Raw genomic sequence first — 27,531 nt, 5'->3', positions numbered from 1 at the left:
CCTCAAATAGCCACCCTTTGTCTTGATGACAGCTTTGCACACTCTTGGCATTCTCTCAACCAGCTTCATGAGGTAGTCATGTGGAATGCATTTCAATTAACAGGTGTGCCTTCTTAAAAGTTAATTTGTTGAATTTCTTTCCTTCTTAATGCGTTTGAGCCAATCAGTTGTGACAAGGTAGTGGGGGTATACAGAAGATAGCCTTATTTGGTACATATTAACAGCTCAAATAAGCAAAGAGAAATGACAGTCCATCAATACTTTAAGACATGAAGGTCAGTCAATACGGATAATGTCAAGAACTTTGAAAGTTTCTTCAAGTGCAGTCGCAAAAACCATCAAGCGCTATGCCAAAACTGGCTCTCATGAGGACCGCCACAGGAATGGAAGACCCAGAGTTACCTCTGCTGCAGAGGATAAGTTCATTAGAGTTCCCAGCCTCAGAAATTGCAGCCCAAATAAATGCTTCACAGAGTTCAAGTCACAGACACATCTCAACATCAACTGTTCAGAGGGGACTGTGTGAATCAGGCCTTCATGGTCAAATTGCTGCAAAGAAACCACTACTAAAGGACACCAATAAGAAGAACAGACCTGCCCGGGCCAAGAAACACGAGCAATGGACATTAGACCAGTGGACATTTTTCCTTTGGTCTGGAGTCCAAATTGGAGATTGTTGGTTCCAACCGCCATGTCTTTGTGAGACGCGGTGTGGGTGAACAGATTATCTCCGCATGTGTAGTTCCAACTGTAAAGCATGGCGGAGGAGGTGTTATGGTGTGGGGGTGCTTTGCTGGTGACACTCTCTGTGATGTATTTAGAATTCAAGGCACACTTAACCAGCTTGGCTACCACAGCATTCTGCAGCGATACGCCATCCCATCTGGTTTGGGCTTAGTGGGACTATCATTTGTTTTGCAACAGGACTATTTTATCAAGAAGGAGAGTGATGGAGTGCTGCATCAGATTTCCTGGCCTCCACAAACCCCCGACCTCAACCCAATTGAGTTGGTTTGGGATGAGTTGGACAGCAGAGTGAAGGAAAAGCAGCCAACAAGTGCTCAGTATATGTGGGAACTCCTTCAAGACTGTTGGAAAAGCATTCCAGGTGAAGCTGGTTGAGAGAATACCATCAAGGCAAAGGGTGGCTACTTTGAAGAATCTCAAATATAAAATATATTTTGATTTGTTTAACACTTGTTTGGTTACTACATGATTCCATATGTGTTATTTCATAGTTTTGATGTCTTCACTATTATTCTACAATGTAGAAAATAGTGAAAATAAAGAAAAACTCTTGAATGAGTAGGTGTGTCCAAACTTTTGACTGATAGTGTATGTAGGATAGAACCATTATGTTTGTTAAGGATAATAGTTAAATCATCTATGCAGGAATTGACGATGAAGTATCAAAGAATAGAAGGGCAGCGACAGTTTTGTGGGTGAACGGATGGAGCGCAAACAGTGAAATAACGTACAAGCGCTGTCTTAGTCCGAGTCAATTTGTGAACAGATACTTTGTCATTAGTTTCAACAGTCAAATCTCAACCTGTTATTCCCAAATGTCATTCAATTGAAACCAAATATGAGGAACAAATAATTTAAATGCAGGTATTGAAAGAAAACTCGGGACTGTGCTAAAGCCAACACAGTTCTGCTGCAGCATCAATCTTAATTAAATAAACGTCTCATTTTTTTATATTAGCGCCTCAATTCATCTGATGAAAAAAACGCTTTAATTGATAAGATTGGGAATCAATGTTCCCTGAATTCCAAGCAGCAGCCCTTTAAAGACTACCTCACTAATAAAACACGAGTGGAAGCAGTATTCTCCTCCTGATTTATGATAATCTGACTGTTTGTTTCTGTCGGGCCGTAATAACCTAACGACCTGCTTTATTGGCCGTGGCCCCGGAGGCATCCTACAGCGTCATTATACCTGCCCTTTCCAGCAGCTCCAGAAGGTCAACAGTCTGTCTGGCTGGGCCCAACCATGAGTGAGGGGCTGAGGAGGGGAACCTGGGACTAACTGAGTAGAGGGACCCAATTAACGTCCAAAAGAGCCCCCTGCGACAGAGCTGAACCAAGGAGAATCACATACACAAACTGGCTGCTGCTACTCATCATCTACAGCTGAAAAAATCTCTCGTATTGGTGGACAGATGTCTGAATCAGATTTTCCAGATATTTAGATGTTTCAAAATTGTATATATTTTCACAGAGAGGGGGGAATTGACCAATAGGAAGATCAATAGGACCAATAGGAAGATCAATAGGAGCAATCTAAATGTTTTAAAGAAGTTTAAACAAACTAGAATTTATAGGATGAGCCATAATAAATGGCTACAGTACAGTAGGGTATTGCAGTACCTGCAGTGCCTGAGTAGTCAGCAATAGTCAGCGGGTAGCCATCCTCATCCGGGTCAACAGAGAACAGTCCCACTCCAAAGGCTCCATACTGGGCGAAGGCTGTGCTGTTCTCAAAGTCCTCCAGGTCAATTCGCAGCTCGTAGTTGGCTTGGATGGTCAAGGCATGCATCCTCTTCAAACCTGAGACGAAACACAGAGAAGAGGCCCGTCATGATCTGACATGAACAGCTGTGATTAAAGATGGAGGTATAGGAATAGCACAATGGAACACTTGCATAACTTTCCGTCACTGAACCATAACAGCGTCCAAGGCACAGTAACCAACTTTTCAGGTCTTTCGGACCCAGTGGGGTACACCTGTCTCTCTGCAAGTATATGGGTGCTTGGTAAGGAACTACTGTGCTCTCCCTCATATGAATTCTCTTTGTAGGCTGTAGACTGGTCTATGTGCTGTACCACCAGGACAGAAAATCAATAGGCCAGGAGATTTTGCCGGTGCTAGCCAAGCATGCTGCGTCTCTACAGCTGTTGTCGACAGTTGTGGAACACCTTGTATGGTTCCTACAAGTGAACCCCCACTGGGCACAGACGTCAATTCAACATCTATTCCACACTTCATTGAAATGACGTGGAAGCAACGTTGATTCAACCAGTGTGTGCCCAGTGGGCCTCCACTGCAGGTAGCCACATTCGTTTTCACTGACTGCTTCTTGCTGTTTGAAATGCTTCGCAGATGCTATAGGATCATTAGACAGATAGCCAGTGAGGAAAAAATTGCAGAGAAAGTCACAATTTACATGTATCACATTATTACCCATAATGCTCTGTATGCACATTGTATGTGCTGTGCTATGGTGCGGTGGTCTCAAATACCAGAAAGAGTTAATGTTCTCATATAGAAATCTTGGAATGCATCGCTAGCACGCTGATTGACCAATCGATTTTAGATTAAGTTAAACTCCAAAAGGTTCAGCACTCGAGAATGACCTTAATATTACAGTGGAGAGCCACACCAAGTGGCCTAATCTCTCTTCCCCCTAATCCGTTCTCCTCCCAGTGCAGACACATTGTTCAAACAGCAGGATCCGTTTGATAGGGTTCTCCCAGCAGCAGAGCACATCTCCAGAGTCCATCATCAGGCATAAACAGTGTTGTTTAATGGGTTCATTCCACAGCAAATAGATGGGCTATTTACACTGGAAGGTCATCATCAGTCTCCACAATGGCACCCACAGGTGCAACAGTGTGCCCACTCGTGCGCCTGTATCGATATAATATAAAGGGGTTTCCCTCAGACGGGGCACCATTCCTGTAGGGAATGTTCCTTTTTGTAAGGGTGTGTTACGATCATATAAGAAATTCAACAATGAATTTCTATTACTATTACTATACTATTACGACTCTCAACTATTGCACCCGTCCACAGATCAGATGGAACTCTGCATGCACTTAGGTGTGTGGCAAAGCAAGCTGTAACATGGCATCATGGCATCATCCCTAATATGAAATCATATGTACTAGTTTTGCCCCTGAAAAATATGGACTACAGAATTTGAGATTAAAGACACCCACAGATAACTCAGTAACTACAGTAAATAAACCACCACAGCCTTCAGTGTCTCAGGGTAAATTCGTGTGGTTGTCAGTGTTGTCGACACAAACCCCCTTTGATAACCATGCCTTTTTGGGCATTGATCGCTGCTACTGCCTGCTAATCCCTCTGCAGGGAGCGGTCTACAAAGACTGTCTGACATTCTCCCCAGCCTGCACATCACAGAGGGCAGGAGAATAACACAGAAGGCAAACAGCTTCATATTCTGGTATACGTTGTCTTAATATTGGGCAGCTACACTGTGTTTCGTGTGCCCTTCAACTTGTTCTGTATTCACTGATTATTTCATCAGACATACACAAGGTTGGACTGCTTACTGAATGAGCAGCTAAGGACTAATTTAAGGGGGTGTTGTAGACATGTGAAACTGAGGAGCTCAAGGACATCTTAGACAATATGCATGATGCACAGATGCACTAAGTGACGTGGCACTGTCTGCATACATCTCCATAACAGTTCACCACCATCTAGACTAGAGCAATGTGTATCAATACATAGATCTGATAGTTATTTCATCATTTGGGAAAAAGTTTGAGACATTAATTGGTACATGCAGAGCCTCAGGCCATAGAGACTTACAGTATGTCGATACAGATAGAGATAGATATGTACACTGAAAAAGCACAAATAAAAAAAAAGCATTTACTTGGCAGTTTGCATGTTTCCTATTGAATTATTGATGAGATGAACACCTCTCCAGGCTGTTTTCCAATGGAACCTCTTTTTGTCTGTCCTTCACTCACTCATCCCAGTTGCGCCGTCTGGCACAATACGGTAGGTCTGTCCTTATCAACTCAAAATGGTAAATCTATTAATTCTCATGCCTGTAAATGTGAGTTTTTCAGTATTGTCTTAACTCTACATCCCTGTGCTAAGACGCTTTACCACACGCACCTTTTATGTAGCTTTTTACCCCTGCTCCTTTTGGCTTTTAGACTGACAGTTTACATATCTCAAGGCAAATCATTTAACATTTTCCAGCATCAAAGCCATTTCTTTGGAAATTCAAACTGTACTTTCCTGTGAATTTCCATAATTGTGCTTAGGTTTTAATTAGACCCCTTGAGAATCTCTTATCCGATAAAATAGTGCTCATTGCAGTGGAGACATTTAACAGCATATTCATTATCTCAAATGAAATCTTAACACTTAGGTGTAGAAGTGATGCTCCAGAACCTTTGTATAATTCCAGCCAGTAGTTTTGAAAGTGGTGTACTACATCATCGAATTGTGTACTATGTCGTCCATTTTGTATGATGTTACATCCTGGAAAAATATAATGATTATGATTATATTATTATACTTTATGTTACGAATCCGATTCGCCACATTTGATGCATTTCTTAACCAGCTCTTTTTTTTCATTGTGCCAGGAGGAAACATTAATCTCTCCACCTGGTTATGATCATGACTAGACTACCTTTTCCTCCAGATGCAACATTCCTGGCCACCCATTATTAAGAACACACTCTTCCATCTGTGCAGCAGCAGGGTTTTACTTTTCAGTAGTGCTTGTTCCTGGTAACACATCTAGCTCGGCTGTTCTCCCTCCCCTGTCAGATAATGGCATAGAGAGAGGTGAGAGGTAGAGGAGGCTGACTTCATAGAGTACATCACACAGACGTCTGCACCGACCCTGAGAGTCGCAGGTCTAGGTTAGGGGTTCTTTGAACGCCTGTCAAAAATGGTGACATGGAGCCTCTTAGTTCTGCTCTAAATTAATCATCCCACCATGACACCTGGGGCCCTCCCTACGTCACCCTACTTTACATATCTGGTTTCGCCTGTGGCTTCAGCACCGTAGACAGGCACACCACTGCATCAGTATTGATATCACTCATTTCCAGCACCTGTCTGCATTGAGGAGGCTCTTGTCTCTGTGCAGAGTTGCTTTGGCAAAGCCGTTCTCCACCTTTAGCGCAGTTATACGCAAATAAGGGTGAAGATTTAATTAGGCTTGATACAGCTCTTGTTTTGTATTTGACATTCTTCTCTGTGAGAAGAGTCCTCCTGGATTCAGCAATCTGAGGGGAACACTCCCGGGGGAAGACTGCCCAATATCCAGCTAACCTCTGTGATTGTTTAACCTACAGGCTTATGAAATAGCAATTATTCAATTAAAAATAAAGTGCCGTTCTCTGCGAAAGCTGAACTAATGAAGCTTGTACAATTATGATGGGGAGAGACTATATAAGGCTGTGTCTAGACTTGACAGTTAATGCAGTTTTTGTATTCTGATCATGGAGATCTGATATAGAATTCTGAACACATCATGCGTCTAAACTTACATTTAAATGTGTCCTTCATGTCCACATTGTGTCCGGATTAATTTTCCCTGCTCTATATTCAAATGCCAGTATGCATTCTGCAAACGGTATAACAGGCAAAATATGATAATAACACAACAACAACTTGATGGCAGTAGCTAACTACTGTAGCTAACAGCCAGCTAGCGGGCAAGCTAAGCTAAAGGGATTACAAACGGGTTAGCATAATTCTAGTCAAACAAAAAATTAGCTGGCTATCATTTATGAGGCCAGCAAACACGTTCCTCACACACTAGGAACGTATTTCATTCCAACGTTATAATGAAAAGGTGCCTCTTGCTCCCAAAACCCATGCTTTCTGGAGTCTTGTGGGCGGAGTGCTGACCACGTCTCCCACTGTATGCGCTTTCGGTAGCCTGATTATGTCCAGACTGAGGAGAAATCTGCACACAATGCGTTCCTGACCACCTCCTCAAAATGCGACATTTATGCGTTTAGACCTGTCTTTTCAATGCGATCTTCGTATTCTGATAGCAGAAGTCGCATGTAATTATCAAGTGTAGACACGGCCTAAGAGACAGTATAATTAATTCAAAGATGATAAATTCTCCATCAGTATATTAACATGTCTCTCTAGATTAACATGATTGGATGCTCAAATCTGTTTGCTTTAACACACAGCTATAGGCTCTTCTGAACAATCAGAACGTCTATTAGCTATGAAATCCTGGGGCCTTATTTATCTATATTGCATAGAAACTATTCTAAAATAGTACTTACGAACGGAATGTTCGTAAGCATAGAAAAAGTATGATTTATCAAACAATCCTACGAGCGACATATGCAAACCGGTAGTATGTTATAGTTTGTTTTGCTGATGATTACATCCAAAACATTGGCTCATCGAGGGCTGTGAGATGCCGATCGGCATGTTGTATGAATTCACAATGATTATTTTCAACGTATACACTGAGTATACCAAACATTAGGAACAGCTTCCTAATATTGAGTTGCACCCCCCCTCCCCTTTTGCCCTCAGAACAGCATGGACTTTATGAGGTGTTGAAAGCGTTCCACAGGGATGCTGGCCCATGTTGACTCCAATGCTTCCCACAGTTGTGTCAAGTTGGCTGGATGTCCTTTGGATGGGGAACCATTGTTGATACACACGGGAAACTGTTGAGCATGAAAAACCCAGCAGCGTTGCAATTCTTGACACAAACTTCTACTGCAGTGGGCCAAATCAGGGTCACACAGAGTGTTTCTTGGTAGTCTTAAACAAATCTACTTTGAAACAAAAGTATACACCTCACACACATGGTTATGGGCTTAAAAAAAGAAGACATCTGTACCATGTCAGATATAGTTTGACATAAAAACACAGGATTTTCTGCTGTTAAAAAAAAAAAAACCTGTCTCCTCCCCTTCAACAAAATGGATTTACTGTACATTGAACCAAAATATAAACGGAACATGTAAAGTGTTGGTCCCATGTTTCATGAGCTGAAATAAAATATCCCAGACATTTTCCATACGCACAAAAAGCTTTTTCTCAAAAAATGTGTGCACAAATCTGCTTACATTCCTGTTAGTGAGTATTTCTCCTGCCAAGATAATCCAACCACCTGACAGGTGTGGCACATCAAGAAGCTGATTAAACGACAAGATCATTACACAGGTGCACCTTGAGCTGGGGACAATAAAAGGCACATAACACAATGCCACAGATGTCTCACATTTTGAGGGAGCGTGCAATTGGCATTCTGACTGCAGGAATGTCCACCAGAGCTGTTGCCAGAGAATTGAATGTTAATTTCTCTACCATAAGCCGCCTCCATTGTCGTTTTAGAGAATTTGGCAGTATGTCCAACCGGTCTCAAAACTGCAGACCATGTGTATGGCGTTGTGTGGGCGAGCAGTTTGCTGATGTCAACGTTGTGAACAGAGTGCCCCATGGTGGTGGTGGGGTTACGGTATGGGCAGGCATAAGCTACGGACAACGAACACAATTGCATTTTACTGATGGCAATTTGAATGCACAGAAATACCGTGATGAGATCCTGAGGCCAATTGTGAGGCCATTAAAAAAAAAAGGTATCTGTGACAAACAGATGCATATCTGTATTCTCAGTCATGTGAAATCCATAGATTAGGGCCTAATGAATTTATTTCAATTGACTGATTCCTCATATGAACTGTAACTCAGTAAAATCGTTGAAATTGTTGCATGTTGCATTTATATTTTTGTTCAGTATAACAAGTGACATCAATAAGGGATTGTAGCTTTCACCTGGATTCGCCTGGTCAGTCTATGTCATGGAAAGAGCAGCTGTTCTTAATGTTTTGTATACTCAAAGTGTTTTCCCCATTCTACGTTTGACAAGCAGTTCCCTTATTCCACCACTTGGCACTGTGCATAAGCATGGTCATGGCTGTGCATAAATTTACACACACTCTCAAGCAAATGCTCATATTGATAAATCTCACACTTTGCATGGAAATGATCCCATGCATGGTTTACCCACAGATATGTGCCTACACATGATTGATAAATGAGGCCCCTGAAATTCTGTACTGGCTATATGATACTGTAGCATCAAGAGAAATTCAGAAATACAATCAAGCTAATCTTATCTTATCAGCATCTTATCTTCCAGGGCGTTGACTTGATTTTGTCTCCTCGGTTAGTCAGGCATCATCTCCCTCTTAGCACTTCGCAAAGTACACAATATTAGTCATTACGCCTCTCAGATTAAACTAAAAGGAAAAATTAGTGATGGCGACTTCTCAACCGCATCAACAAGGTCACACAGACGGAGAGTCCAAAAATTATATCTTTGAAAGTACAAAATGCATTTAATTCAAAACAATGAATATTCAAGTTGCGATACCGAGGAAACATCGTATGGTATGTGGCCAAATTTGTCAAGGGAAAATAGTTAGGGTATCTGCTTGTAGCTCTGTTCATCCCATTTCCCTGCCTTGGAAGTCACCTCAGCTGAACACAAGTTGGCTGCAAATTGCAGAGGCATGGATTGGATTGATAAAAAGGCTTAATGTTGTATACAGTGGCTGATAGCATCTACATTTTATGCAAAATGGGTTGGCACAAAATAACACTGGGGGTTCTAATTTATCTCAGTCGATTTCTGGACAGTGGAACAAGCACAGAGAGAGAGTTACTCACAGAGTAAGATAAGTAGTTAGTCTAAGAAAACCACAAAAGATTATTGAAACAAATGATTAGCAATGCTGAGCCAAACAATGTTTTATCGAACACGGCGGGAGACCGGTCCACACGACTTAAACCTTAAAAAGATTAGGACCCAGTGAAAATTGGCTGTGTGTTTATGTTGGCAAACGACACAACAGGGAATAGCTGATATCATGGTGGCTCATATCTATGAAATTCAGTACAATTCGCTGACTTATTCCATCCAATGTAGGAAACACTGGGAGTGGGAACTGGTACATTGTGGGAAAAAGGCCGATTGGAACCGGATTAGAGCCCATTTATCAATTCACAGGCCATAGTGGTATTTGACAAGTAGTCAGAGATGAAGGAGCGTTATGGGAGAGGGATTTAGAGAGACCTATGGTTAGAACAGTCTAGAGGCGAAGGTCAAAACTAGTTGTGTGATCAGGAATCACACTAGTATTGTGCTGACAGATATATCATTATGAGAACGTCTCTGAACAGTTACGCTATCTTTTGACATGGAGCTCAATGCATTATGGTCAAGCTAATTTAGCAATTACAACAATATATTCACTGTTGGTGACCCCTGTTCATAGCCTCTGTGCTATTATGAGATATAATTCTAGAACAATGAAATACAATGTGTTACATTCTCTTTATCTTTCTCCTTCTTCGCCATCCAAAGTTGTTTATAGCGATTGACTTCATGTCATGACTATATAAGATTAGGGACTCAGGGAGGGCTTACAATACAGGGCATACACATATCAGACTAAGAACACAACTGTAGCCTACATTACTCAATACACTGAGGATAACTCTGCAGCGGCTGTGAACACCTTATCATTTGCCTGCAAGTGCTGTTTGTACTTTGAAGGGACTACATATCAATTTACAATGGACACATCAAGAGAAAAACTTCACCAGTGAATACCTGGCTGAATCTGGTTCCTGACCAATGGATACAACTCATCTGTCTGCACAAACAACGCTATGAAAACACAGGACATCAAACATGATTGATCCAGCCCATCTCATCACTTTAAGTAAACAATAGCGATCCAAATGCACACATAGTGCATAACACTCAGAGGCACTCACACACAAAATAAAACAGACATACTGTGACCATTAGTTTGTCAGCAGTATTTCAATTAACATCAACTGAATGGGAAGACTGTAATGGAAGGGCTGGCGTGTCAAATCAAATCAAATCAAAATGTATTTGTCACATGCTTTGTAAAGATCAGGTGTAGACTAACAGTGAAATGCTTACTTACGAGTCCTTTTCCAACAATGCAGAGTTAAAGATAAAAAAACATTTTACAAAATGACATATTGACACAAGGATTAAATACACAGTGAATAACAAATAACAATAAAGAGTCAAAAATAACATGGCAATATACAGGAAGTACCAGTACCGAGTCGATGTGCAGGGGTACAAGGTAACTGAGGTAGCTATGTACATATCGGTAGGGGTAAAGTGACTAGGCAACAGGATAGATAATAAGCAGTAGCAGCATATGTGGTGAGTGTGAAAGTGCGTGTGTGTGTGTGAGTAACAGGAGGTTGGTGGCACCTTAATTGGGGAGAACGGGCTTGTGGTAATTTTTACATTTACATTTACGTCATTTAGCAGACGCTCTTATCCAGAGCGACTTACAAATTGGTGCATTCACCTTATAGCCAGTGGGATAACCACTTTACAATGTATTATTATTATTATTATTTTTTTGGGGGGGGGGGGGTGGGGTGGGGTAAGGGGGGGGGTAGACGGATTACTTTATCCTATCCCAGGTATTCCTTAAAGAGGTGGGGTTTCAAATGTCTCCGGAAGGTGGTGAGTGACTCCGCTGTCCTGGCGTCGTGAGGGAGCTTGTTCCACCATTGGGGTGCCAGAGCAGCGAACAGTTTTGACTGGGCTGAGCGGGAACTGTGCTTCCGCAGAGGTAGGGGAGCCAGCAGGCCAGAGGTGGATGAACGCAATGCCCTCGTTTGGGTGTAGGGACTGATCAGAGCCTGAAGGTACGGAGGTGCCGTTCCCCTCACAGCTCCGTAGGCAAGCACCATGGTCTTGTAGCAGATGCGAGCTTCAACTGGAAGTGTGCGGAGGAGCAGGGTGACGTGAGAGAACTTGGGAAGGTTGAACTGGTAATGACTGGAGGGGAATCAGTGGAATGGTATCAAATACATCAAATAAATGGTTTCCAGGTGTTTGATGCCATTCCATTTGCTCCGTTCCGGCCATTATTATGAGCCATTCTCCCCTCAGCAGCCTCCACTGGTGAGAGTGTGTGAGTGTGAGTGTGAGTGTGAGTGTGAGTGTGTGTGTGTGTGTGTGTGTGTGTGTGTGTGTGTGTGTGTGTGTGTGTGTGTGTGTGTGTGTGTGTGTGTGCGTGCGTGCGTGTGTGTGCGAGTAGACAGTATACATGTGTGTGCATGTTTTGTGTGTGTGGGCATATGTAGTGTGTGTGTGTGTGTGTTGGGGTGTCAGAATAAGTATGTGTGAGTATGTGGGTAGAGTCAGTGCAGTGTGTGTGTGTGTGTGTGTTGAGGGGTCAATGTGTTTAAACCCAGAGAGAGTAGGAGGAGCAGAGCTGTGAGAGAGATAATGCCTGTAGCTCACTGAGCAACAGCACTCCATAATGACCACTGTGAGGCCTGGAGTGGGACAAGGTTATAGTCTACACATAACAAATATCTCCACTAGTTTGGTAAATCTCCAACTGCGATTAGAAAATAGTCACAAAATCGTCTGTAAAACCAGAACCGTTTCAGCTACAAACTAATAAGTGTCGGCTGTTTTCACTCTAAGACATCCACAAGCTTTACCGCAGTCATCTGAACTCTCTGGCGCGGGCGTCCTAATTTCGAAGAGGTCTTCTCACAAAACCAACTGTTCAGACCAAACCGTTTGAGCTACAAACTAATATGTCACCAATATCGAAAGGGGAGACTCGATTGTTTTGTGCTATGAAGCACACAAGCTTCAGGGAAGTCATCTGAAGGTAACCCAGTACAGGGCTGTAAAAATGGCACAGCGTGCATAGGGGGCAAAAAGTGCCACGAATAACGTGACCAAACATGGGTCTAAATTTAGTTTTTTAGTTTTTATATATCTCTTAGATATAGTACAGACACTTCAAAACCTTATTCCTTAAGATTATTTTTTTACTGTCTGTTTTGCCACAATTTTTATTCTATGTGTTTCCATGGGCTATAGCAGTAAAGGCCAAATTCAATGTTTCATCATTTTGTTATACTTTTTTTTATATACCTACAGGGCCCCTAAAATTCCAAATGAAATAGTCATAAAATGGATAATTTAACCATCTTAAAACAATTCCATATGTTAGCTTATTCGATATTCTGATCTAAGGGTTTAGACCTACATGAATGGTAGAACACTTAGCTGTGAAATAAAGTATATTTATACTATATGTGTTTTCATATTTAGAAATGGCACTCTTTGAAATGTGTGTTAAAGTTAAAATGCTTGTATTTAAGTTGGCAACAAATCATCTAGGCAATTTAAAAAACCTAGCTACAACAGCTAGCTTAAACAAAGAGCAATCACTACCACAATAGCAGTTAGTCCTGAGAGAAAGGAATTATGTAAGCGATGATCAACAGCAGTAACACAAGAGGATTCTGCTCAGAAAGTCTTGTTACCACATCTCCCATCAGAGTTCAGTGGTTTATAATGGACCTTCCTCCCATTAGTGAAAAAAGTGGGCCATGTAGTGAGGCATGGGAAGAGCTATTCTGCAAAGGCTCCATATCCTACTCTCTGTGCATTGGTTAAAATTCTAATGGGCAGAGATGCAAGGTGACTGAATCATGCACCAAGGGTGAAATTGCTTATCTAAGCTTATTGAAATCAATGGAATTGTAAATTTGAATATGAAAACAAAGATTGCAAGTGAGTGAGGGAGAGAGTGGAGAGAAACAAGGGAGTTTGCAGAAGGATTAGGAAATTACAGAGTCAGCATTCCATTCAGGGAAACAGGGGCAACGGCCTGACAAGACAAACTGTCATGGCCACATCCCACTAGCCTGCTTTCCCTAGCCTGGGTCGTGTTCATTACGGCATGCAATGGAAAACGTTTTAAAACGTTTTGCAATGGAAAACGAAAATGAGTGTGTCTTACTGAACGTAAGTCCTTCCCTTTTTTATTAGTTCCTCAGGCTATCAAAGCTTTCTTTTCACATTGTCCTTTCCAGCAACTGTGGTGGCTACCTGGTCAGCACAGTACAGCTCGGCTCGGCTTAGCTCAGTAGTGTGAAAAATGTTTGAGTTATTTGAATTCCAGTCCAAAACAGACTTTATGCTCCACATCATGGCAATTCAAAATGGTGGAAGAAAATCCCAGGCGGATGTGAACACTTAACCAGCTATCCTTAACTCACCTCCTCTTAAGTTAATGTAAAAAGTATGCTGTCAAATGAATTATGCGAATGCACCTGCATGACAACATAGATCTATCTCATCGGTGCAAGGCACTTGTTAGACCAAAATCTAACCTCGCAGTTTCTCATTTTAATCAGTTGTTATAGCTGAAATAGAGTATGTGGCATTGTGGCAACAAAAACACGTATCCCCAAAATACATTTGGGTCAAGAACAGTAGCCTTCCCAGTTCATCAAAATGTGTGTCACTTCATACATTAACTGTAGAGGTGCTTAAAACACCTTCTAATGGACTGTCATTTTTCAGGATGATGACATTCGGATAATTTGGTCCCTACCTGTCCCTGGGATGTGTGTGTTCTTCTAAACGAGCATAGTGATGAGATTGTATCGCTAGCAGCACACTCTCTGGTCCTCATTCTCCAGCATGCAGTGCTTAATGAGCAATAAGGCATTACCATGCAGACTGCGATCAATATGCCAGGAGGCATTGGCAGGCATGGCCCATGTCATTAATTAATTACTGGGAGAGAAGAATGTAATGTGTGCTGACAGGCCAGGCAGGTAAAATGACTACAGTTATGTTATGTGTCGTGTTGTTATGTTATGATTGTCATAATCACATGTCGTGGCAGTTGTGTCAGGTCCCCCTCAGACTCATGAAGACATGGGATTGAAAACACCCCCTTCTTCTTTTAGAGAGAATGAGGGATAAGGCTTTGGGGTTTTGTTCACTTCATCATAAAAAACAGCCGTCTCTAAAGTAACACTTGAGCTTCATTAATGGGATTCCAACAGTGCACAGAGCAAGGCTTTTATAATCCCTCCTACCCCTGCAGATCACTGGAGCTGGAGCTGAAAGTATGTGTGTACATGCATGTGTCTCTATGTGTGGTGTGCTTGGCACTGGTCATATTGGCATGCTGAGTAAAGATTCTGAGTTTTATAGGAGAGTATTGGAATGAATGTTTTCTATCACCAATTCAAATTCATTATTTGAAAATGACTGATAAAAGGGAATGCTTATCTTAAGTCCTTTGCTAGGTTGGTTTAGAATGAATATGCTAATGCATTACAAAATAAAAATATGGAATTGCAATTTCAAACATACCCTTTGATGACATAAAAATACTCATTAATATTCATATCTCCCCAATATCAAAATAACACATCGTTTCATATTTCAGGCAAATTCTTATGCTGCAAGACGAAACATACATAGAATTTGTATCTTCCTGAAATTAATCTGCAGGATCATATTGCCACGACCATAAACAGTTATTTAGATAACATCAGTAATAAGTCAACTAACTTAACCTAAACAATTAATTTAAATATTTTTGATTTTGCGGTAGAATGTGTTGTGTGTGTGTGTGTGTGTGTGTGTGTGTGTGTATATATATAGTAGGTGGGCTCATCTTCCAAGTGGAGATGACAACAGTTTTATCCAGTACCTCCAGGTACTCCCAGGGGATGGGATCTACGTACAATTTACTGACAGGTCCCATACTAAAACCCTGGATCAAAACAGATGGTGCCTATAAAGTGAATGCTCTCAAAAGTTACGATATTGATAAAGTTTTACATTTGTAATGTATGTTGAACCCCTCCTCCTCGATGCTTCCCGCAGTACATAAAGAGCCTGTAGGTAAAATAACATGTGGTGAGCAGCAGTTTTCCTCTTGCCTGCTCCTGTCTTGGAGAACTCAATCTTGACATGCTGATGCTTTGTGGCAGGCCTGTCATTTCTAATCACCCAACCCTGAATTAGGGCTCCGGTTCACTCACTGAGGGCAAACAAAAGACACACAAGCACCCATGCAAGTACACACTATACTCCACCTACACACTCTTGTATTCACGCACTTCAGGCCACAAAGAGGAGAGACAGTGAGGACGAGCTGGGGGCCAAAGAAGGGGCCTCACCCTGTCCGATTCCCAAATGGAGCTGCTTAGTGTAAAGCTATGTTTCTATTTCCAAGATTTTGCCGCAAAAGTTACGCTTCCAGTGTTGCAGGTAAAATACCTACTGTTTTCACGACAACCCAGTGTAGCTTCTGTGTAAGTGTTAATTTGATTCAGCTGTCTTGTCTGCTTGAAATTATTGTTCTTGTGTGTGGAACAAGTTTTAGTATTACACACCAAAATCAAATGTTGTCCTTTCTTCATGGGCAGACTTTGGGAATGTGACAAGAACGTGAAACGTTATCGAACCAATAGAGGGAGTCATGCATGGTATTGATCCTGTTTGTCAGTGCTCACCAAGCCAGTGCTCCCCGGTGATCTTGCCGAAGCCGTCGCGGTATGCGTCCCACGCTCGGAAGAAGTTCACTGCGCCGTCCTCTCTGCGCTGAATGACCTGGGAGGAATAACAGAAGAAGAAACACCCCGAATTATTACCATGGCAACATTTCAGTATATTGTTGTGTGAACAGGAATGCCCAAATGCAACCTAATCCAGGGCTGTATTAATGAATGCACACCATATAAAAAAAGATTGCTACAGAAAACGATCTTATTGGACGAGCTCCAGTAGTCCCTCCGTTTCAGTCCGTTTTCTTCCGTTTGGTGCCTAGTGAATATGAACCTGAATGGTTGGTTTTGCCAGCCCCATTTAGTGAAAATACCATCGGAAATTCCATATCATGTCAACATATCTTTCTCCTAAATGTCTCAGACACTGTACTCGATTGGCATTAGAAACAAGACTAAAATGCCATCTGTCACAATTTCCCCATCATCCTATAATTCATTTTGCTTTCTTAGAAATGCTGAATGCTACGAAAACCCATAGCTAAGATAAAACAATGCTCTTTCCCCCCGAGAGGTTGGTCTTTGTCTTTGGTATGCAGAGGTCCTATCAAAATCAAGAGAAAACAAACACTTTAACATTCAAATGGTACAATATTGGGATGCCTGGCAAAGTCAATAGCTTCAATAGCTCCAGAAAGTCTGTGTAAACTGTGTGGTCCCGGTAGGGCTGCTAGGATGCTGATGCATGGCTGGAATTAGAAGTGAGCTTCAGACACTAATTGACTCCTGATCCCTTTATAGACGATTAATCAGCCAGGCACTGGATCAATGGCCGATGAAAATGCCAGCGGAGGCGAGGGTTGCCATCAATGTAAATGAGCCTCTATCTCTTTCACATGTTCCACACCACCAAGCCAAGCAGCCACAGCCAGGAGAGAGCCCACACACACGTCGACTGAAAAACAAATACATTGTGACAGAGGAACCGTCTATGTGAAATGTAATTATGATAGTGATACAGTTATTATTATTATTATTATACAGTCGGGAGTGTTTTGCTAAAAATGCCTCTTAGCATTCCCATCTCTAGCCCAGTCATCAGTGATCTATTGGAGAAGCTCAAGTAATCAATGTTACTAAAGGTAAGGCTCTTTTAAAGCATGTGGAGCCTAATGACTGACTGCACATCTATTCCTCTTTAAAAAATATATATATATGTTTTACTGTCACAGGATAGGTGCAGTGAAATGTGTTGTTTTACAGGGTCAGCCATAGCAGTATGATAGGTGCAGTGAAATGTGTAGTTTTACAGGGTCAGCCATAGTAGTACAGGGCCCCTGGAGCAAATTAGGGTTAAGTGCCTTGTTCAAGGGCACATCGACAGATTTTTCACCTTGTCTGCTCCTCGAACCAGCAACCTTTCGGTTACTGGCTCAACGTGCTAACTGCTAGGTCAATGTCATTTGATGTGTTTAGTCATGTAGCAGCATGCATTCTTTGAAGAGAGCTGACCTTGGTCATGAGATCTGTGAAAACACCCTAATTCTCTCAATAAAGCATGCCAACATTCTGGGCAGGTACTTTGGGCTACATTCAAAATTAATATGTAGAGGTTTTACTGAAAATAAATCTGTTCACTCCTCCTACCCCCGCTCCAACCCACCACGCAACCCAAGACGTTTTATTTATTCACTCTAATCTGTGGAAACGCTCAACTAGCCACCTCTCGACGGTTAATCTGCCCCAATCACCAGGGCACCTTGTGTAAACCAGGTGATTAAAATAAAGGCAAATTCTCATGTTTTAATAAATATTTGATGAGCTGGGCTATGAATATTCCCATCAGAGGGCCTGATGCTGGGGGTGGTTAGATGGCGTAAAGAAACCGGGCTCGCATATCAGGCTGGCTGACACAGTCCTGGGCGTTGGGAGAGATAGAGAGATGGGAAATTGGGTGATGACTGATGTGTATAGCTACGGGGCACTTGTAATAACGTTGCAGAGAAAAGCGCTGACTCGAAAGCCCCATATGCTGGGTAAACACTAAAAAGAAAGATGTTATTGTGTCATAAAACCGAAAGGGGCGGGGATACTGCTCGCTGCCTCCCCTGTCTCTGATGTGTCTGTCTGTTGTGCCTCGCCGTAAAGAGTGAGTCCCGAAAGCAATTTCACCTGTTCCAATGAATCTCTTTGCCAGCCCCCAATACAGAGCAGTCATTCAGTCATTCACAGTGAAGCGCCATGCTAGATGACAGCATCCTGGAGAAAAAGAGATGACACACATTGTCTGTCGGCATCGGAAGAAGTCTTCTTACACATTCCACAACATGGTATTAGTTCACAAAATAACTTGAATAATGTGTCCTATGTACAGTTGAAGTCGGAAGTTTACATACACCTTAGCCAAATACATTTAAACTCAGTTTTTCACAATTCCTGACATTTAATCCTAGTAAAAATTCCCTGTTTTAGGTAATTCCACTTTATTTTAAGAATGTGAAATGTCAGAATAATAGTAGAGAGAATTATTTATTTCAGCTTTTATTTCTTCATCACATTCCCAGTCGGTCAGAAGTTTACATACACTCAATTAGTATTTGGTAGCATTGCCTTTAAATTGTTTAACTTGGGTCAAACGTTTCAGGTATCCTTCCACAAGCTTCCCACAATAAGTTGGGTGAATTTTGGCCCATTCCTCCTGACAGAGCTGGTGTAACTGAGTCAGGTTTGTAGGCCTCCTTGCTCGCACACGCTTTTTCAGTTCTGCCCACAAATTTCATATAGGTTTGAGGTAAGGGCTTTGTGATGGCCACTCCAATACCTTGACTTTGTTGTCCTTAAGCCATTTTTCCACAACTTTGGAAGTATGCTTGGGGTCATTGTCCATTTGGAAAACCCATTTGCGACCAAGCTTTAACTTCCTGACTGATGTCTTGAGATGTTGCTTCAGTGGGGAGAACAAGTATTTGATACACTGCCGATTTTGCAGGTTTTCCAACTTACAAAGCATGTAGAGGGCTGTAATTTTGATCATAGGTACACTTCAACTGTGAGAGACGGAATCTAAAACAATAATTCAGAAAATCACATTGTATGATTTTTAAGAAATTGTTTTCATTTTATTGCATGACATAAGTATTTGATCACCTACCAACCAGTAAGAATTCCGTCTCTCACAGACCTGTTAGTTTTTCTTTAAGAAGCCCTCCTGTTCTCCACTCATTACCTTTATTAACTGCACCTGTTTGAACTCGTTACCTGTATAAAAGACACCTGTCCACACACTCAATCAAACCGACTCCAACCTCTCCACAATGGCCAAGACCAGAGAGCTGTGTAAGGACATCAGGGATAAAATTGTAGACCTGCACAAGGCTGGGATGGGCTACAGGACTATAGGCAAGCAGCTTGGTGAGAAGGCAACAACTGTTGGCGCAATTATTAGAAAATGGAAGAAGTTCAAGATGACGGTCAATCACCCTCGGTCTGGGGCTCCATGCAAGATCTCACCTCGTGGGGCATCAATGATCATGAGGAAGGTGAGGGATCAGCCCAGAACTACACGGCAGGACCTGGTCAATGACCTGAAGAGAGCTGGGACCACAGTCTCAAAGAAAACCATTAGTAACACACTACGCCTTCATGGATTAAAATCCTGCAGCGCACGCAAGGTCCCCCTGCTCAAGCCAGCGCATGTCCAGGCCCGTCTGAAGTTTGCCAATGACCATCTGGATGATCCAGAGGAGGAATGGAGAAGGTCATGTGGTCTGATGAGACAAAAATAGAGCTTTTTGGTCTAAACTCCACTCGCCGTGTTTGGAGGAAGAAGAAGGATGAATACAACCCCAAGAACACCATCCCAACCGTGAAGCATGGAGGTGGAAACATAATTCTTTGGGGATGCTTTTCTGAAAAGGGGACAGGACGACTGCACCGTATTGAGGGGAGGCTGGATGGGGCCATGTATCGCGAGATCTTGGCCAACAACCTCCTACCAGCTCTGCACCCTCCGTTGCAACTTGCCCATGCCCCCCCCGCTTCTCCTTCACACAAATCCAGACAGCTGATGTTCTGAAAGAGCTGCAAAATCTGGACCCCTACAAATCATCTGGGCTAGACAATCTGGACCCTTCTTTCTAAAACTAGCAGCCGAAATTGTCGCAACCCCTATTACTAGCCTGTTCAACCTCGCTTTCGTAACGTCTGAGATCCCCAGAGATTGGAAAGCTGCCGCGGTCATCCCCCTCTTCAAAGGGGGTGACACTCTAGATCCAAACTGTTACAGACCCATATCCATCCTGCCCTGCCTTTCAAAAGTTTTTGAAAGCCAAGTTAACAAACAGATCACCGACCATTTCGAATGCCACCGTACCTTCTCCGCTATGCAATCCGGTTTCCGAGCTGGTTATGGGTGCACTTCAGCCACGCTCAAGGTCCTAAACGATATTATAACCACGATCAATAATAGACAGTACTGTGCAGCCGTTTTCATTGACCTGGCCAAGGCTTTCGACTCTGTCAACCACCGCATTCTTATTGGCAGACTAAATAGCCTTGGTTTCTCAAATGACTTTCTCGCCTGGTTCACCTACTTCAGAACTACTTCTCAGATAGAGTTCAATGTGTCAAATCGGAGGGCCTGTTGTCTGGACCTATGGCAGTCTCTATGGGGGTGCCACAGGGTTCAATTCTTGGGCCGACTCTTTTCTCTGTGTATATCAATGATGTTGCTCTTGCTGCTGGTGACTCTCAGATCCACCTCTACGCAGACGACACCATTTTGTATACATCTGGCCCTTCATTGGACACTGTGTTAACAAACCTCCAAACGAGCTTCAATGCCATACAACACTCCTTCAGTAGCCTCCAACTGCTCTTAAACACTAGTAAAACTAAATGCATGCTCTTCAACCGAACGCTGCTTGCACCCGCCCACCCGACTAGAATCACTACTCTCGACGGGTCTGACCTAGAGTATGTGGACAACTACAAATACCTAGGTGTTTGGTTAGACTGTAAACTCTCCTTCCAGACTCACATTAAGAATCTCCAATCCAAAGTTAAATCTAGAATCGGCTTCCTATTTCGCAACAAAAGCCTCCTTCACTCATGCTGCCAAACATGCCCTCGTAAAACTGACTATCCTACCGATCCTTGACTTCGGTGATGTCATTTACAAAATAGCCTCCAACACTCTACTCAGCAAATTGGATGTAGTCTATCACAGTGCCATCCGTTTTGTCTCCAAAGCCCCATATACTACCCACCACTGTGACCTGTACGCTCTTGTTGGCTGGTCCTCACTACATATTCGTCGCTAAACCCACTGGCTCCAGGCCATCTATAAATCCCTGCTAGGCAAATCCCCGCCTTATCTTAGCTCATTGGTCACCATAGCAACACCCACCCGTAGTATGCGCTCCAGCAGGTATATCTCACTGGTCATCCCCAAAGCCAACACCTCCTTTGGCCGCCATTCCTTCCAGTTCTCTGCTGCCAATGACTGGAACAAATTGCAAAAATCTCTGAAGCTGGAGACACTTATCTCCCTCACTAACTTTAAGCATCAGTTGTCAGAGCACCTTACCGATCACTGCACCTGTACACAGCCCATCTGAAATTAGCCCGCCCAACTACCTCATCCCTATATTGTTATTTATTTTGCTCATTTGTACCCCAGTATCTCTATTTGCATATCATCTCTTGCACATCTATCATTCCAGTGTTAATACTAATTGTAATTATTTTGCACTATAGCCTATTTATTGCCTTACCTCCATAACTTGCTACATTTGCACACACTGTATATATATTTTTCTGTTGTATTTTTGACTTTGTTTTGTTTTACCCCATATGTAACGCTGTGTTGTTGTTTTTATCGCACTGCTTTGCTTTATCTTGGCCAGGTCGCAGTTGTACTCAACTGGCTTACCTGGTTAAATAAAGGTGTGGGAAAAAAATATATATAAAAAATATATATATATCCCTCAGTAAGAGCATTGAAGATGGGTCGTGGCTGGGTCTTCCATCATGACAACGACCCGAAACACACAGCCAGGGCAACTAAGGAGTGGCTCCGTAAGAAGCATCTCAAGGTCCTGGAGTGGCATAGCCAGTCTCCAGACCTGAACCCAATAGAACATCTTTGGAGGGAGCTGAAAGTCTGTATAGCCCAGCGACAGCCCCGAAACCTGAAGGATCTGGAGAAGGTCTGTATGGAGGAGTGGGCCAAAATCCCTGCTGCAGTGTGTGCAAACCTGGTCAAGACCTACAGGAATCGTATGATCTCTGTAATTGCAAACAAAGGTTTCTGTACCAAATATTAAGTTCTGCTTTTCTGATGTATCAAATACTTATGTCATGCAATAAAATGCAAATTATTTACTTAAAAATCATACAATGTGATTTTCTGGATTTTTGTTTTAGATTCCGTCTCTCACAGTTGAAGTGTACCTACAGTGGGGGAAAAAAGTATTTAGTCAGCCACCAATTGTGCAAGTTCTCCCACTTAAAAAGATGAGAGAGGCATGTAATTTTCATCATTGGTACACGTCAACTATGACAAACAAAATGAGATATCCAGAAAATCCAGAAAACACATTGTAGGATTTTTAATGAATTTATTTGCAAATTATGGTGGAAAATAAGTATTTGGTCAATAACAAAAGTTTCTCAATACTTTGTTATATACCGTTTGTTGGCAATGACACAGGTCAAACGTTTTCTGTAAGTCTTCACAAGGTTTTCACACACTGTTGCTGGTATTTTGGCCCATTCCTCCATGCAGATCTCCTCTAGAGCAGTGATGTTTTGGGGCTGTCGCTGGGCAACACAGACTTTCAACTCCCTCCAAAGATTTTCTATGGGGTTGAGATCTGGAGACTGGCTAGGCCACTCCAGGACCTTGAAATGCTTCTTACGAAGCCACTGCTTCGTTGCCCGGGCGGTGTGTTTGGGATCATTGTCATGCTGAAAGACCCAGCCACGTTTCATCTTCAATGCCCTTGCTGATGGAAGGAGGTTTTCACTCAAAATCTCACGATACATGGCACCATTCATTCTTTCCTTTACACTGATCAGTCGTCCTGGTCCCTTTGCAGAAAAACAGCCCCAAAGCATGATGTTTCCACCCCCATGCTTCACAGTAGGTATGGTGTTCTTTGGATTCAACTCAGCATTCTTTGTCCTCCAAACACGACGAGTTGAGTTTTTACCAAAAAGTTATATTTTGGTTTCATCTGACCAAATGACATTCTCCCAATCCTCTTCTGGATCATCCAAATGCACTCTAGCAAACTTCAGACGGGCCTGGACATGTACTGGCTTAAGCAGGGGGACACGTCTGGCACTGCAGGATTTGAGTCCCTGGCGGCGTAGTGTGTTACAGATGGTAGGCTTTGTTACTTTGGTCCCAGCACTCTGCAGGTCATTCACTAGGTCCCCCTGTGTGGTTCTGGGATTTTTGCTCACCGTTCTTGTGATCATTTTGACCCCACGGGGTGAGATCTTGCGTGGAGCCCCAGATCGAGGGAGATTATCAGTGGTCTTGTATGTCTTCCATTTCCTAATAATTGCTTCAACAGTTGATTTCTTCAAACCAAGCTGCTTACCTATTGCAGATGCAGTCTTCCCAGCCTGGTGCAGGTCTACAATTTTGTTTCTGGTGTCCTTTGACAGCTCTTTGGTCTTGGCCATAGTGGAGTTTGGAGTGTGACTGTTTGAGGTTGTGGACAGGTGTCTTTTATACTGATAACAAGTTCAAACAGGTGCCATTAATACAGGTAATGAGTGGAGGACAGAGGAGCCTCTTAAAGAAGAAGTTACAGGTCTGTGAGAGCCAGAAATCTTGCTTGTTTGTAGGTGACCAAATACTTATTTTCCACCATAATTTGCAAATAAATTCATAAAAAATCCTACAATGTGATTTTCTGGATTTTTTTTCCTCAATTTGTCTGTCATGGTTGACGTGTACCTATGATGGAAATTACAGGCCTCTCTCATCTTTTTAAGTGGGAGAACTTGCATAATTGGTGGCTGACTAAATACTTTTTCCCCCCACTGTATGATACAAATTACAGACCTCTACATGCTTTGTAAGTAGGAAACCTGCAAAATCGGCAGTGTATCAAATACTTGTTCTCCCCACTGTATCCACATAATTTTCATCTATTTTGTGAAGTGCACGAGTTCCTCCTGCAGCAAAGCACCCCCACAGCATGATGCTGTCACCCCCGTGCTTCACGGTTGGGATGGTGTTCTTCGGCTTGCAAGCAACACTCTTTTTCCTCCAAACATAACGTTGGTCATCTTGGCCAAACAGTTCTATTTTTGTTTCATCAGACCAGAGGACATTTCTCAAAAAAGTAAGATCTTTGTCCCCATGTGCAGTTGCAAACCGTAGTCTGGCTTTTTTATGGCGGTTTTGGAGCAGTGGCTTCTTCCTTGCTGAGCGGCCTTTCAGGTTATGTCGATATATATGACTTGTTTTACTGTGGATACTTGGCTGATTTCTTTTCATTTTCCCATGATGTCAAGCAAACAGGCACTGAGTTTGAAGGTAGGCCCTGAAATACATCCACAGGTACACCTCCAATTGACTCAAATTATGTCCATTAGCCTATCAGAAGCTTCTAAAGCCATGACAAAATTTTCTGGAATTTTCCAAGCTGTTTAAAGGCACAGTCAACTTAGTGTATGTAAACTTCTGACCCACTGGAATTGTGATACAATGAATTATAAGTGAAATAATCTGTCTGTAAACAATTGTTGGAAAAATGACTTGTGTCATGCACAAAGTAGATGTCCTAACCCACTTGCCAAAACTATAGTTTGTTAACAAGAAATGTGTGGAGTGGTTGAAAAACAAGTTTTAATGACTCCAACCTAAGTGTATGTAAACTTCCGACTTCAACTGTATGTGACAAGAGCTTAACCTTTTACTGCAGTGGGCTAAATCGGGGTCACACAGAGAGTTTCTTGGTAGTCAAACAAATCTAATATTACACCTCACACACATGGTTATGGGCTTTAAAAAAAGAAGACACCTGTACCATGTCGGATATAGAGTTGAAATGTATTACATTTTGAGTTTGCATCCCAATATTACACTTTATATACATCACAGAAGACTGAAATATAACAAAACCGTTTGCCATAGAAATACCTGATTTTTGGAAAGGGCTACTGATTCCACCGCCGGTAGTCCCTCTCATTCTGATTGGGAGTCCCATAGGGCGGCGCACAATTGGCCCTGCATCGTCCGGGTTTGGCCGGTGTAGGCCGTCATTGTAAATAAGAATTTGTTCTTAACTGATTTGCCTAGTTAAATAAATGTAAAATAAAATAAAATAAACAATTCTGTCTGGTGTGTTTGTGTGGTCTGCTCTGCTCAGAATGTGTTGAGAACTCCAGACTCCCATAGCTTAGCTCTTCATTAACAGCATGTTGGAATGGTACAGCTGTCATGGACAGGACGCAGTGGTGGATAACCTTTAACCTGGGAACAACTTTCCAATGGCCTAGTAGGCCCATCATCCCAGCAAACAGTGAACGTTCCAACAAAGTTATACAGTGTTCCATTAGGGTCCCAATTGGGTCTCCAGCTTATGACAACATCCCATTAATGTTTTAACAACGAAAACTTAATTTAATAAACATTAGTAGAAGGACATGCCACAATGGTTTCTAGAATGTGTTATCTGAATGTTCATGGAGAAAACGTTATAGTCATATCATGGGAACATCCATGGAAACCTCAAAAGTTCTGGGAAAACTTGCCATTTTCAGGTTCTCAAAACATCCCTACTAATGTTCTGGGTTTACAAAGGTAACTAGAAAATATGCTGGGATGGCGCATGGCAACGATGGAAGAGTTGGCTACAGTACATACAGTATAGGACTAGGCTACTCCTAATCACTTCCAAAACGTTTGTATTTGGAAGAAGACGAGAGTGCCTTTGGAAAGTATTCAGACCTCTTGACTTTTTCAAAAAAAAATTACGTTACAGCCTTATTCTAAAATGTATTAATAAACAGAATTCCTCATCAATCTACACACAATACCCCATAATGACAAGGTCTAAAACAGGTTTTTTAGAAATGTTTTATTCTCAAAACAGAAATACCTTATTTACATAAGTATTCAGACCCTTTGCTATGAGAATCGAAATTGAGATCAGGTGCATCCTGTTTCCAGTGATCATCCTTGAGATGTTTCTTCAACTTGATTGGATTCCACCTGTGGTAAATTAAATTAATTGGACATGATTTGGAAAGGCACACACCTGTCTATATAAGGTCCCACAGTTGACAGTGCATGTCAGAGCAAAACCAAGCCATGAGGTCGAAGGAATTGTCCGTAGAGCTCCAAGACAGGATTGTGTCGAGGCACAGATCTGGGGAAGGATACCAAAACATTTCTGCAGCATTGAAGGTCCCCAAGAACACAGTGGCCTCCATCATTCCTTAATGGAAGAAGTTTGGAACCACCAAGACTCTTCCTAGAGCTGGCCGCCCGGCCAAACTGAGCAATTGGGGGAGAAGGGCCTTGGTCAGGGAGGTGACCAAGAACCCTATGGTCACTCTGACAGAGCTCTAGAGTTCCTCTGTAGAGATGGGAGAACCTTCCAGAAGGACAACCATCTCTGCAGCACTCCACCAATCAGGCCTTTATGGTAGAGTGGCCAGACAGAAGCCACTCCTCAGTAAAAGGCACATGACAGCCTGCTTGGAGTTTGCCAAAAGGCACCTAAAGACAAAAATGTCTGGTCTGATGAAACCAATATTAAACTCTTTGGCCTGAATGCCAAGCGTCACATCTGGAGGAAACCTGGCACCATCCCTATGGTGAAGCATGGTGGTGGCAGCATCATGCTGTGGGGATGTTTTTCAGCGGCAGGAACTGGGAGAGTAGTCAGGATCGAGGCAAAGATGAATGGAGCAAAGTACAGAGAGATCCTTGATGAAAGCCTGCTCCAGAGCGCTCGGGATCTCAGACTGGTGCTAAAGTTCACCTTCCAACAGGACAACGACCCTAAGCACACAGCCAAGACAATGCAGGAGTGGATTCTGGACAAGTCTCTGAATGTCCTTGAGTGGCCCAGCAAGAGTCCGGACTTGAACCAGATCTAATATCTCTGGAGAGACCTGAAAATAGCTGTGCAGCAACGCTCCCCATCCAACCTGACAGAGCTTGAGAGGATCTGCAGAGAAGAATGGGAGAAACTCCCCAAATACAGGTGTGCCAAGCTTGTAGCGTCATACCCAAGAAGACTCAAGGCTGTAATCGCTGCCAAAGGTGCTTCAACAAAGTACTGAGTAAAGGGTCTGAATACTTACGTAAATGTAGTATTTCATTTTTTTTTTTTATATAAATGAGCAAAACAATTCTAAAAACCTGTTTTTGCTTTGTCATTATG

At 42.4% G+C, this 27,531-nt stretch overlaps 1 protein-coding gene across 1 annotated transcript in view; it reads right to left on the bottom strand.

Annotated features, from left to right (window-relative positions):
• The window catches only part of fibcd1a (fibrinogen C domain containing 1a), a gene marked incomplete at both ends in the record, with an annotated part of 97,397 nt that overhangs the window by 6,897 nt on the left and 62,969 nt on the right, over positions 1-27,531 (bottom strand). Inside the window, 2 exons of the mRNA XM_084176485.1 lie at positions 2,371-2,550; positions 16,124-16,220. Coding sequence (XP_084032611.1) covers positions 2,371-2,550; positions 16,124-16,220 — 277 coding nt within the window. The remainder of the gene's footprint in view (positions 1-2,370; positions 2,551-16,123; positions 16,221-27,531) is intronic.

Source organism: Coregonus lavaretus, assembly GCF_964263955.1.
Source record: "Coregonus lavaretus genome assembly, chromosome: 14".
Taxonomy (NCBI): Eukaryota; Metazoa; Chordata; class Actinopteri; order Salmoniformes; family Salmonidae; genus Coregonus; species Coregonus lavaretus.
This window is presented reverse-complemented; position numbering and strand designations above follow the sequence as displayed.